Genomic DNA, 12,844 nt, shown 5'->3' on the forward strand with positions numbered 1-12,844 from the left:
TAGCCACAACGGCTGATCATCTTATCACAGGCATAAATTTAAGTTGGATGTTACAATCCTACTTAAGAACCACCCAGCTCTACTTGAATTTTATCACACAGCCAGTTTTGACAGGTGATGGATAGTGAAGTAAGCAAGCTGAACCAATTGTTGCCCTGATATTTTCAATTCCTATTTGGCCCAAGTTCCAAGATTAATGGCCATATGTAATGTAGCACGATCAATAACAGTGCTTATGAAGGATTTGAAAATTAAATGATCTGAAATTTGAAGTTAGTCAAGCTTCATACTTCCATTCTGCCAAACACTTATCCACAAAGTAAGTTTTATTTTCTTTAGCAAACAAATTAAATACCGCCACTCAGCTCAGTCAGCTGAACTCTATTAAATATTCTGGATAGATCTGGTTGGCATCAAAGATGACAAAAATCCTTGGGTTCCAGGTGCTGTCTACACAGCTGTCATATAAATTCACAAAGCTCCCATCTTTTGAAGGTGGTCTCACGTATTTGGAGTCCCCATTGACATAGTCCCCCGTCAATACACGAGCGAGAAACATCACTTTATGCTTCCAAAACATCTGAAGTTGCAGGTCAACTCCATGAATCTGTAATGTGCTGCCATGCTTCAAGTCATCTTTGCAGAAGCGGCTGGAATATAAAGCATCCCTTGCAAAATACGTCCCTACAGAAAAAGAAAAGTGCTTGAGCATAGTCCAGAAATACAGTCATCCTGAAGCCTGAGGGTGGAACCACACATGATCAAAGACATGGGATTGCTGCCAAAAATGGCAACCGTGTCAAATCCCCACTTCTAGGGATGCGGGTGGCGCTGTGGGTTAAACCACAGAGCCTAGGACTTGCCATTCAGAAGGTCGGCGGTTTAAATCGCCGTAACGGGGTGAGCTCCCGTTGCTCGGTCCCTGCTCCTGCCAACCTAGCAGTTCGAAAGCACGTCAAAGTGCATTTAGATAAATAGGTACCACTCCAGCGGGAAGGTAAACGGCGTTTCCGTGCGCTGCTCTGGTTCGCCAGAAGCAGCTTAGTCATGCTGGCCACATGACCCGGAAGCTGTACGCCGCCTCCCTTGGCCAATAAAGCGAGGGAGCGCCGCAACCCCAGAGTCGGTCATGACTGGACCTAATGGTCAGGGGTCCCTTTACCTTTACCTATCTAAGACAGGGGTCAGCAAACTTTTTCAGCAGGGGTCCGGTCTACTGTCCCTCAGACCTTGTGGGGGGCTGGACTATATTTGGGGGGGGGGGAATGATGCAAGAGCACCACGAGCCCTGTGTCTTGCAAGCGGCAGGGGCTGGCGGCGGTGGCAGGACAATGAGCAGTGCTCAAAAGGGTTCCGGAGAGGGGCTGATTAAAATGGCAGCCGCTTGAGCGCTGCTGCTGCTGGTGGTACCAACAAAGCCCAGCCCCCTTCCTCCTCTAGGCAGGGTGGAGAGAAGCCAGGAGGAGGGAGGGAGGAGGCGCCGCCACTGTGTGAGGGAAAGAACGCGCGCACTGGCGATCCACGCGGCAATTCCCAGACTGTCCATGGGCCGGATCCAGAAGGCAATTGGGCCTGATCCGGCCCGTGGCCCTTAGTTTGCCTACCCATGGCCTAAAACATGCATCAATGGAAACACACGATAAAATATAGTGGTGCCCCGCAAGACGAACGCCTCGCAAGATGGAAAACCCGCTAGACGAAAGGGTTTTCCGTTTTGGAGGCGCTTCGCAATACGAATTTCCCTATGGGCTTGCTTTGCAAGACGAAAATGTCTTGTGAGTTCCTGCGGATTTTTTCCCCTTCCCCCCCTTTTTTCTAAGCAGCTAAGCCGCTTATCAGCTGATCCGCTAAGCTGATAAGCCGCTAAAAGCCGCTAAACCGCTAATAGCGCTAATCCGCTAAGCTGTCAATGGGCTTGCTTCGCAAGACGAAAAAACCGCTATACGAAGAGCCTCACGGAACGGATTAATTTCGTCTTGCGAGGCACCACTGTATAATGGCACACACTTCCTGACCTGCACCACTGGATAGCAGCCGGAGGTGGAAGCAGTATATGCACCACCTGCTCTGCGATTGGTTGCTGGGACTATGTGGAAAGCTTCCAGAGAAATCCAGATCATGGTGCGCCAATTCCAGTCCTTGCTTACTTTTCCTTGGAACCTCACTCACTCAAGGACTAGTGGGTGTGCTTGGGAACTTGTTGGTGATTTGCCGCGGGTCTAATTTCTGGGATTAGCTCTGATTTATGGCTCTCAATTCTGACCCTTAGCAAGACTTTTTTTCAGATTAATTAAGGGATGCTCACAAGGGCAGCATGGAACTACTTTGCAGTAAAACATTTCACTAGGAGAAAGCTGCAAGAACATAATGTGTATGCAGACCCATAAAAGACATCTCATGCAGCCCCTTGCCTTTTCCATATACAGCAGCATGCATGCCGTTGATTCTCCAGTCAAAGTTATGAATGCAGATGGCTTCTACGAATTCACTGCTGGTGCCATGAAACAACATATGTTCATTAATGAAGGAGACACCTCTCTTCTTCTTTAGCTGAGCTTTTTTCCTGTCAAAAGGACAAAATAACAAACCATTTGTAATGGAAATACGCTACTAGAATAAAAATGTGGGCAAAGCAAAAGCCAAGGTCGGAAAGCCATTGCCATCTCACAGTTGAAGAGGTGGTAAATTCCTTTTTAAAATAGACTGCAGACTGCAGGTAGGAGACTGCACTTGTGAACACAGGGAGAGGCCTAGGCCAGATCACCGATAAACTAGTCTTCTACTTGCAGAAATGTTTTGTGGCTTTTATTAGTTGTACACAAGGTAACATTTCAAAAATAATATTCTCCATACACCAGCTGCATGAACCAATACAGTCCTTTCTACCACACAATCGCACACATTAGAAATTTGATATTTTATAAATCAGAGCCCTAAATAAATTTTAAAAAACAACACTGGGATATCACTATAATTCATCATGCAAAAACCATTAACAGATGTACTGCTAGCAAATATTGTTGATGCTGACCTATAAAATACTTTCGGCGCAACCATTGGAGACCAATGAATTTCCTGTTGTGGGGTTCTTGGCTGAGAAATCATTACGCAAAACAAATAGCAGATCTTTGCTTAATGTATTTCTGTAAGTGTCTGCATACAGCTAGGAAACTAATTATAAAAAAGGTGATTAAAAAGGCCCCAAAACGGCAATTTCTAAAACATTTTACGGGCATATAAGCAGACACTTGCCCAGCTGCCTGTGGTGAGACATGTTTATAGATAACCAGGCAGGGATGTTGTTGTTTTCCTCTGGCAGGTAGGCTACTTAAGTTATGCTGGTCTAATTGAAAGGATGAGTAAATCATACTGGTTTCGACAAGGTTTCTGCTGCCAGAGCACTTTATGAATTAGCACATTAATGACATGGATATATTTTGGCATGGAAATACAAAACAGATCAAGGGAAAATCATGATGAGTCAATGTTATGTAAAAAGATCATGCAAAGAACATTTCACGTGGCATTTCTGTGATGAAGAAAACGTGCAGACTGGTCCAGTTTTTTTCAACTCCTGCAACCTTCTTTTTTTAATTCTGGAATATTTATTAAAGTTTTCAATAATAATACAATAAAAATAAAAAAAAATAACAAAAATAACAAAAATAACAAAAATAAAAATTTTTCATTAGCTTATTTCCCAGACCTCCTCATACCTCCCTTTTTTTGTATTCCAATTCAAATTGTTAGTTCTGCAAATCCTTATCAATAAATTTTAACCTATTTCTAAACCTTTTTTTCCCCATATTCTCTTAAAGCATTACAGCTGGAAACCACTTAATTTCTATCCGACATCATTCTAGCATTTATTAATTTTGCAATATTTCTGTAAATAGTCTTTAAATTTCTTCCAATCTTCTTCCGCCGACTCTTCTCCCTGGTCTCGGATTCTGCCAGTCATTTCTGCCAAGCCCATATAGTCCATCACCTTCATCTGCCATTCTTCCAGAGTGGGTAGATCCTGTGTCTTCCAGTACTTTGCAATGAGTATTCTTGCTGCTGTTGTAGCATACATAAAGAAAGTTCTATCCTTCTTTGACACCAATTGGCCGACCATGCCCAGGAGAAAGGCCTCTGGTTTCTTCAGGAAGGTATATTTAAATACCTTTTTCATTTCATTATAAATCATTTCCCAGAAAGCCTTAATCCTTGGGCACGTCCACCAAAGGTGAAAGAATGTACCTTCATTTTCTTTGCATTTCCAACATTTATTATCGGGCAAATGATAAATTTTTGCAAGCTTAACTGGGTCAACTCCTGCAACCTTCAACAACAATATTTGGGGACTTTGAATTGAAATGTGACATTTGAGCAGGCCAATTCAAGTCAGTTAAACCTAAATAATTGAATTTGTTTGTTATTATGCGATGGATTTTTGTGTTTTTATACTGTAAACTGCCCTCTGATCCTCAGATGAAGAGTGGGAAAGAATTTTTAAAACAACAACAACCAAAACTTGTAGAGTCAACTGTCAGGACCACAATAACAATGCTGTCTTTTAATTAAAACATTACCAGGGTGAGCTAGTAGGAGATATGGCTTGACACTGGCCATTTATGTAGTTTGGGGCTCAGTGCACAATGTATTAAAAGAGAAAAGAATGAAAGACATGCACTGCAAGGCAGATAAAGACAGGTCTGATTAAGAATGAACAAAAGGAAACATGAATTTTAAGTTTGAAATTAAGTCAATGTAAATACTGAAATGATCTGTCTTTAAAAGAAATGCTATTTAGCACAAAAACGACTTTAAAAATAGTCTCACCTGCAAAAGAATTCCCACAAGTCCAGATTCTGAATTCTCTGAATTCTTCTAATCCGATTACTATCCATTGTTTTCCCAAACTGGCTAGCAACCTCCTTATATTCATTTGTCAGCTTATGCAAAGTAATTAGCTGAAGGAGAGAGAAACACGGAACTTTACCCAGATGCATTAAGTCCTTTGCTTCTAACCTTTTCAAAATAACCTACTAAGGTCTTACCTGGTATGGCTCTTCTGAATTTACATTCTCCCAGTGTGAAGGCATGGGGATAGACTGATTTTCACAGATGAAACTTTAAGCACAAAAGGAGTAGTCAGTACACTGTCACATCCCCCACTCAAGACAGAAATACTACAAAAAAGGGCAAAATGTACCGTATTTTTCGCTCTATTGGACACAGTTTTTCCCCTCCAAAAACTGAGGGGAAATGAGTGTGCGTCCTATGGAGCAAATGCAGGCATGTGCCATAGCCGCGCGGAACCCCTCCGGCAGGGAGAGGCTGCACGGGGCTATGGCTTCTTTAGCCTTGCGCAGCCTCTCCCAGCAGGGAGAGATTGCGCAGGGCTAAAGAGGAAGCCAAAGCAGCGAGCGGGATCCATCCCGCTGGCTGCATTGGCTTGTTCCATAGCCGCGCGGAACCCCTTTGGCAGGGAGAGGCTGCACGGGGCTATGGCTTCTTTAGCTCCATGCAGCCTCTCCCGGCAGGGAGGTTTTTTTTATTTAAAAAAATAGATTTTTTTATTTTTTTAAAAAAGATTTTTTAAATTGATTTCTCCATCTAAAAATTAGGTGTGCCCTATGGTCCGGTGCACCCTATGGTGTGAAAAATACAGTACATTTACAAAAATGTAGAGGATTGGAAAGAGTTTTAGTTTCCTCTTTGAATTTTGTTTTTGAACAATAAGCTCAGAATAAAAAGAAAATAATCAGTCAATCAGGTGCTTTAATGATTTGCTGAATTAGAAGCTTAAGGTTTTAGATGTGCCTATTTAGTTATGTTTTCTCCAATTTTCCTACAAGGGGCAGAGGTTACTTAACTTATTCCCGCTTCTTTGTCCTAGGGAGAACCCAGAACACTAAGAAAATGTAAGAGGTCACCTGAAGAGGAAATGATCTTAGATTATTTTTTAAAATCAGTTCTGGAAAGGTTAGGAACACAGGAAGCTGCCTTAAACCTAGCGATACCACTGGCCCATCTAGTTCAGTGCTGATGAAGACTGCTGGTGGTTCTCCAGGATTTCAGACTGGGGTATTTTGCCTGCAGACATCAGGCTTTGGTCATGGCACCTTTTGCATACAAAGCAGAGATCTATGGCCAGAAACCAAAGACTTGCAGCTCTTTCCCTTGAAGTAATTAAGTCTGATTCACCTACCCATTCCTTTTTCCTTATTGAATATCTTACTTGTTTAGATGATCAAGAAGTTAATCAAAGGAGGAAGAGAGATGAAAACAAGGAAATAGATAATGTACTCTGCACAGCTTCTATTCAATGAGGCTTGAACAAAATAACTTTTGCTCAATGGACTGCAAGAGAGCGCATTCAAAACTGAATGTTTTCAGGGATGCAAAGTTAAAAAGAAAAAAAGAGAAATGAAGTAAATATAGGGCTGGTGTATAAATTGCATCAGCTACAGTGGTACCTTGGGTTACAGACACTTCAGGTTACAGACTCCGCTAACCCAGAAATAGTACCTCGTGTTAAGAACTTTGCTTCAGGATGAGAACAGAAATTGTGCTCTGGCGGCGCGGCAGCAGCAGGAGGCCCCATTAGCTAAAGTGGTGCTTCAGGTTAAGAACAGTTTCAGGTTAAGAACGGACCTCCGGAACAAATTAAGTACTTAACCCGAGGTACCACTGTATTGCAAAATAGCTACGATAATTTGTTTCCACAATGTCTGAGGTGCACCAAGTGATGAACTGTGAATATAGTTTCATCTGTCTTTTGCATTTTAATATACTCAAGGTGGGGGGGGGGGGAGACTATCAGCATGAACCTAAAACAGGCTTCCTCAACCTCAGCCCACCAGATGTTGAGACTACAATTCCCATCATCTCGGACCACTGGTCCTGCTAGCTAGGGCTCATGAGAATTGTAGGCCAAAAACATCTGGAGAGCCGAGGTTGAGGAAGCCTGACCTAACAGGACACTAAAACATTTTAAAGAAAAAAATAACTGTGTCACAAGGACAATGTGAGTGACTGTTACCTGAAGGCAGTGATAGAAAATGGAGCTCTTTTTATGGGACGTTCTTTTCCAGTTGTTTGGTTAGTTTGTTTCATCCCTGTGTAAAAAACCAGAGTTAGCCAAAATCTAAATCAGCCTGCCACACGCTGGTGCCCTCCAGATCAGGAGTAATGAGAGTTTTAGTCCCAATACTTGGAGAGCACCAGGTTGGGAAAAGCTGGTCTAGAAAATGGACAGACAGAATTTTGCCGAGCACTTTTTTCAGTGTTCTTTCATGGGAATTTCAGTTAACAGCACATAAAAGTGCACCAATGATCGGTTCACAAGCTAATCAAAATCTATTGTAGGTAAATTGATTTGATATGTTCAAATATGGCTCTTGCCCTTTCTTACAAGCTTTAAGGAAACACAAACTGGGGGCGGGGGGACAACTTTCCCTTTTGTTAGTATCCTGCTCTCACTCCTGATTCACACTACATTTATACTGAGTTACTGCATTCTATCCTATCTTGTCTTCAAGACCTCTGGGCAGGACACATAGGGCAGCTCACAGAATAAGCCATACCAAATGCTAAGGTAAAAGGTAAAGGTACCCCTGACCATTAGGTCCAGTCGTGGCCGACTCTGGGGTTGCGGCGCTCATCTCGCTTTATTGGCCGAGGCAGCCGGCGTACAGCTTCCAGGTCGTGTGGCCAGCATGACTAAGCTGCTTCTGGCGAACCAGAGCAGCGCACGGAAACCCCGTTTACCTTCCCGCTGGAGCGGTACCTATTTATCTACTTGCACTTTGACGTGCTTTTGAACTGCTAGGTTGGCAGGAGCAGGGACCAAGCAACGGGAGCTCACCCCGTCGCGGGGATTCGAACTGCTGACCTTCTGATCAGCAAGTCCTAGGCTCTGTGGTTTAACCCGCAGCACTACCTGTGTCCCAATGCTAAGGTACTGTGAACTTAATAAGGGTGTAAGAATAAGTTAAACTTGTGTTTTAAAATGTCGTAAACCACCGATAATGTGATAAAAATCAATCAAGTAAGTCTCCCAGGCAGTAACCCATACAAATGTGCTTCTCTTCAACATAGTCACTTCATCATATGCCTTACTACAAGTAAAAGTTCTCTGTTAATTATTCACCCACGCAATGAGAAAACTTCCCAATTACAACATAGGGTATTTCCCCTGGCTTATAAACGTCTTATACCTTCTCAGTAAATAGATATACATACCTGAAAAGTCCAGCACATAGTCGAATTTTGCAGTTGTAAAAGAAATGGAACCTTGTGGATTAATTTTGAACATCCCTTCAATGTCTTCACTGCTAAGTGAACATTGGCTAGATGAATCAGTCTTCAAAACAAATGAAAAGCAGACTTTTAAAGGTTATAAAAAGTGACCCAATAATCATTAGCACATAAACAGCATTTTAGAGTGAATTTTAGAAGAATTTAGGAGAATAGATGCAGAGGTCCCTCAGTAGTTTTAATACTTTCAGCTACAAGATTTTATAAATGTTGGAAGTACAGAAGAACTGCCAAAGTTCTCATTTAAATTTTAGAACATTCTTTGTTTGAGATTTTGCATTCACGGCATCTTACACCTAATAAACCCAGCATAATGAATTCTGCAAAAGCTGTAGGCAGGCGTCTCCTTCAACCTTTATTATTAATCGGAACAATGTCCTTGTTTTGAACTGCAATACTACACACAACTGGACGAGAGTAAGCACCACTGAAGTCAAAGGAATTGATTTATCCACTATTACAAAATCTGTTATTGCAAGTAACTGGCATTCTGCAAAATTTCCTACAACAAAAGAATTGATAAAGCAAGCATGGCAATAAGCAAAGCTATCTAAATTAAGTGAAGGCAAGAGTAAACAATATAATGTAAAAGGTTGCTAAGAAGAAGAAGAGTTTGGATTTGATATCCTGCTTTATCACTACCCGAAGGAGTCTCAAAGCGGCTAACAGTCTCCTTTCCCTTCCTTCCCCACAACAAACACTGTGAGATGAGTGGGGCTGAGAGACTTCAGAGAAGTGTGGCTGGCCCAAGGTCACCCAGCAGCTGCATGTGGAGGAGCAGAGATGTGAAGAACTGGCAATCAGTTATCTGATTTTTGTAAACCAAAATATGGTATTGAAACTAACGCGTAAAACTCTTTTCCAATTGTGCATATATTTGTATAAAAGTTGAACCCTCTGATACTTCCAGCAGAGCACGTTGTTGTCCATTCGTGTATTTTAATATAAAATTTATAAAACATACGACGATTTGCAAGAGATTCTTAGCCTCACTTTTCCATCTGTGAAATGAAAACCACAACCTACTTTGCAGAGTGCGAGGACAGGAAAACAGAATGTTGAACAGGGTGGGCTATCTACAGAAATGACTACCTCAAACATATGCCACTTGCCACATTCAGCCAAGTAAAACCAACCCCACTGGGTATCCGACGTGTCCATTTCTTCGAGGGGGTCTGCCATATCATGAGAGAGCTCATCTGCTCCCTGAGACATCTCTTGAAACGGTCCAGACATTTCCTGAAAGAATCAGAGCAGTCGCAGGAGTGAAATTTCTGGTCACAAGAAGCTTGCAATTCCTGGGGTGGGGGTGGGAGAGAAAACATTTCCAAAGTTTAAAACCGATGCAGAGTTCTTACAGATCCTCATACAGGACTGGAATCCCAGGGGAAAGCCCTTTGATGACACTCCTGGTGGTGTCCTGTCAAAATCTGCCTCCCAACACCTTGTTCTGCAACTTCACTTGCAAACATCCATGGGGGCGCATCCTGGGAGGAACAAGGGGTCCCCAAGTCAACCGCAGTGGCGTAGCGTAGGGGGGTGCAGGGGGGCCCGGCCGCACTGGGAGCAACATCTGGGGGTTAGGGAAATCCATGGGTTAGGGGGCGCAAATCCACGGGTTAGGGGGCGCAAATCCACGGGTTAGGGGGCACAAATCCACGGGTTAGGGGGCGCAAATCCATGGGTTAGGGGGCGCAAATCCATGGGTTAGGGGGCACAAATCCACGGGCTAGGGGGCGCAAATCCACGGGTTAGGGGGCGCAAATCCACGGGTTAGGGGGCACAAATCCATGGGTTAGAGGGCGCAAATCCATGGGTTAGAGGGCGCAAATCCACGGGTTAGAGGGCGCAAATCCACGGGTTAGGGGGCGCAAATCCACGGGTTAGGGGGCACAAATCCACGGGTTAGGGGGCGCAAATCCACGGGTTAGGGGGCACAAATCCACGGGTTAGGGGGCACAAATCCATGGGTTAGGGGGCGCAAATTACTTGCCTTGCCCCGGGTGCTGATAATCCACGCTACGCCACTGGTCAACCGGGAAGCATTGGAGCCAGCTCTTGGGGGGGGGTCCCTTTGCTTCCCCCCACCCCAAATAAAATATTTGAAGGGGGCCGGATTCCCTTCCAAAAGTTATGGGGCATTGGGTGTGATCGATCAGGCTTACCTGCCCCCTCAATACTTCATATTCAAGTTGCCCCCCCCCTGCTCGGAAGGCGCCTCTTCGGCGCTAAACCCCGAGCCCCCCCAGCGCAGCCAGCCTCTCCAGCGCTATCCGGGGCCGCGCCCCCCCCCCCGCTGCTCTGGCCTTTTCAGCGGCGGCGGCGGTGCCCAAGAGCATGTGCAGAGTGCGGGTTCCTCCCTCGCCCAGGGAGCCGGGGAGGCGCCGTGAGGAAAGAGGCCGCGGCGGGAGGGCAGAACGGGATCCCCACCGGCTTCTCCTCACGCCGAAGCGGCGGGGATAAAGGGGGCCGTTTGTTTACATGCGACGCAGAAGAGCCACCTGGCGGCCGCTCCTCCTTCGCCCCCTCAGGCGGAGCTTCCCTTCTTCAGGCAGGGGGCGGGGAGGGGGCGTGGCTTGCCCCGCCTGACGGACGGGCGGACGCACGCCCCGCCCCGCCCCCGCTTCCGCCCTCTCGTGCCCGCCCCTTCCGCCCCGCCTCTCACCTGTCAGAGCCAGAGCTGTCAGCTGACAGATTTGAAAAGAAGGGACCAGAAGCCTCGAAAAGAAGGGATCAGCAGCCAAAATAAGGGATTTTGGCTTAGTAAAGATATTTATTAAAGTTTTCAATATTAATGCAATAAAAATCAAAAAGAAAAAATAACAAAAATACAAAAAATAAAAATAATTAAAAACACACAAAGTTTCCATTACTTATTTTCCATTAACTTATTTCCCAGACCTCCTCGTACCTCCCTTTTTTGTATTCCAATTCAGATTGTTAGTTCAGCAAATCCTTATCAATAAATTTTAACCTGTTTCTAGACCTTTTTCCCCCGTATTCTCTTAACACATTACAGCTGGAAACCACTTAATTTCTATCCAAGATCGTCTAACATTCATTAATTTTGCAATATTTCTGTAGATAGTCTTTGAATTTCTTTTTGGCTTAGTTTATGCACTGATGGAGCCAGGCTGCTTTGGCTGCCACTGACTGTTTTGCAGGGGGTTGGACTAGATGAGCCTCAGGTTCTACAGCTCCCACCAAAGAGAAAACTGATGAAGGACGTGGAGATGGCAAAGCTTGCAGGCAGTATTAGAAACCAGGAAGAGGACCTCTTTAATAAAGAATGGGGAAAGTTTATCATTTAGTGGAAAAGCTGTTGTCAAGAGTTACATTCGTTGGTAGGATTGACAGAAAACTTGTAGAAAAAAAATTGAACTATGGATGGACAAATGATTTATAAAAATATGAGTTATGAAAGGGATGCAGAGGGGGAAATCGCTACATTAAGATGCTGCACTGGTTGGAGGGGATGCTAAGCAGCACGTCGGGGCTGCCGTCGTCCTGGTGCGAGGAGTTCCATTGGCCCTTCCCCGCCCAATGGAGGGAGGGAGAGAGACTCTCGCCCATGCCACCCGTGAGCCCGGCATGAGGCGGTTGCGGCACCACGGTGGCCTCTGAAGTGCCACCCTTCTGCGTCCCTCCCCATCCCCTCCCTGAGGCTCCCGCCACCTCCGGCTTCCCCTGGCAGCATGGCGGAAGTCTCGCAAGAGAGGGGCTGCCTGCCGGCCCGTTGCCACCCATCTCCTCACGGCGTGCGCCTGACGAGGAAAAGGGAGAGACGGAGACGTGGCAACTCATGCACGCTCTCTCACGGCGGAGGAGCCCGAGCCGCTGCTTCCCTCCCGAGCCGGGCGAGCATGAAACCCGGGAAATTTAAGGGACATCATCAATAAGGAACAGCAGTGGGACACAGCGCTGGGATAAGGGAGTTTCCCACCAAATAAGGGACGGTTGACAGCTATGGTCAGAGCCCGCAAAGCCACCTGCGAGGAAATGCGAGCTCGCTTTTGCGCTTTTTCAGGCGCTCCGGAGCCGCCGCCACCACCCGTTGCTTTTCCTGCTGTGCCTTCGAAGGGCACCGCCGCCTGCATGCTGCCTCCGCTCCACACACCGGGCCCATCACGTGCTGCTGCTACCTAAGGCCCAGGCAGCAGGACCGTTTCCCGCGCCAGTCACGGTTCTGAAGCAGCGCATTGCGCTTTTATGCTTTTCTCTCTCTCCCCCCTGGCAGCATCTGGTCGATCGTTTGCAGCGCGAAGCAGGCCGTGCGGCAGCTGCCGCCAGCAGAGGAGAAGGGCAGGCCTGGTGCCAGGGGGAGAGTGGGAAAGGCTGCAATCCCGAGAATGCTGCAGGCACAGGGGAGCAGAAAGCACTTTCTCGGGCCGCCACTCCGCCGCACCATGTGCAACAGGTCTCTGAATGAAACAGGCAGTGCCGGGTTTACGTATAAGCTAAACAAGCTATAGCTTAGGGGCCCCCCAAAAAAATTCAAAGGGGAAAAAACCTGGATGTACATTTCTAAAATATAAGA

General features: G+C 45.7%; 1 protein-coding gene across 9 annotated transcripts; it reads right to left on the reverse strand.

The window, feature by feature from the left end:
• Positions 1–308: 308 nt before the first annotated feature.
• On the reverse strand, positions 309–12,401 carry PARP11 (poly(ADP-ribose) polymerase family member 11). Of its 9 annotated transcripts, none has more exons than XM_081911857.1 (8): positions 12,297–12,401; positions 9,444–9,546; positions 8,233–8,353; positions 7,031–7,106; positions 5,043–5,115; positions 4,825–4,955; positions 2,412–2,563; positions 309–684 (listed from the first exon to the last, which is right to left on the reverse strand). In XM_081911857.1, exons 2-8 carry the CDS (start codon positions 9,504–9,506, stop codon positions 371–373), a joined length of 930 nt encoding a protein of 309 aa, XP_081767983.1. In that variant the 5' UTR covers positions 9,507–9,546; positions 12,297–12,401; the 3' UTR covers positions 309–370. The 9 variants fall into 9 exon arrangements, with proteins under 9 accessions (XP_081767983.1, XP_081767981.1, XP_081767979.1 ...); XM_081911855.1 differs by lacking the exon at positions 12,297–12,401 and adding an exon at positions 10,809–10,869; XM_081911853.1 differs by lacking the exon at positions 12,297–12,401 and adding an exon at positions 10,738–10,867.
• Between the last annotated feature and the right edge of the window lie 443 nt (positions 12,402–12,844).

The sequence above is a fragment of the Podarcis melisellensis genome (genome assembly GCF_964234715.1).
Source record: "Podarcis melisellensis genome assembly, chromosome: 5".
Classification (NCBI taxonomy): domain Eukaryota; kingdom Metazoa; phylum Chordata; class Lepidosauria; order Squamata; family Lacertidae; genus Podarcis; species Podarcis melisellensis.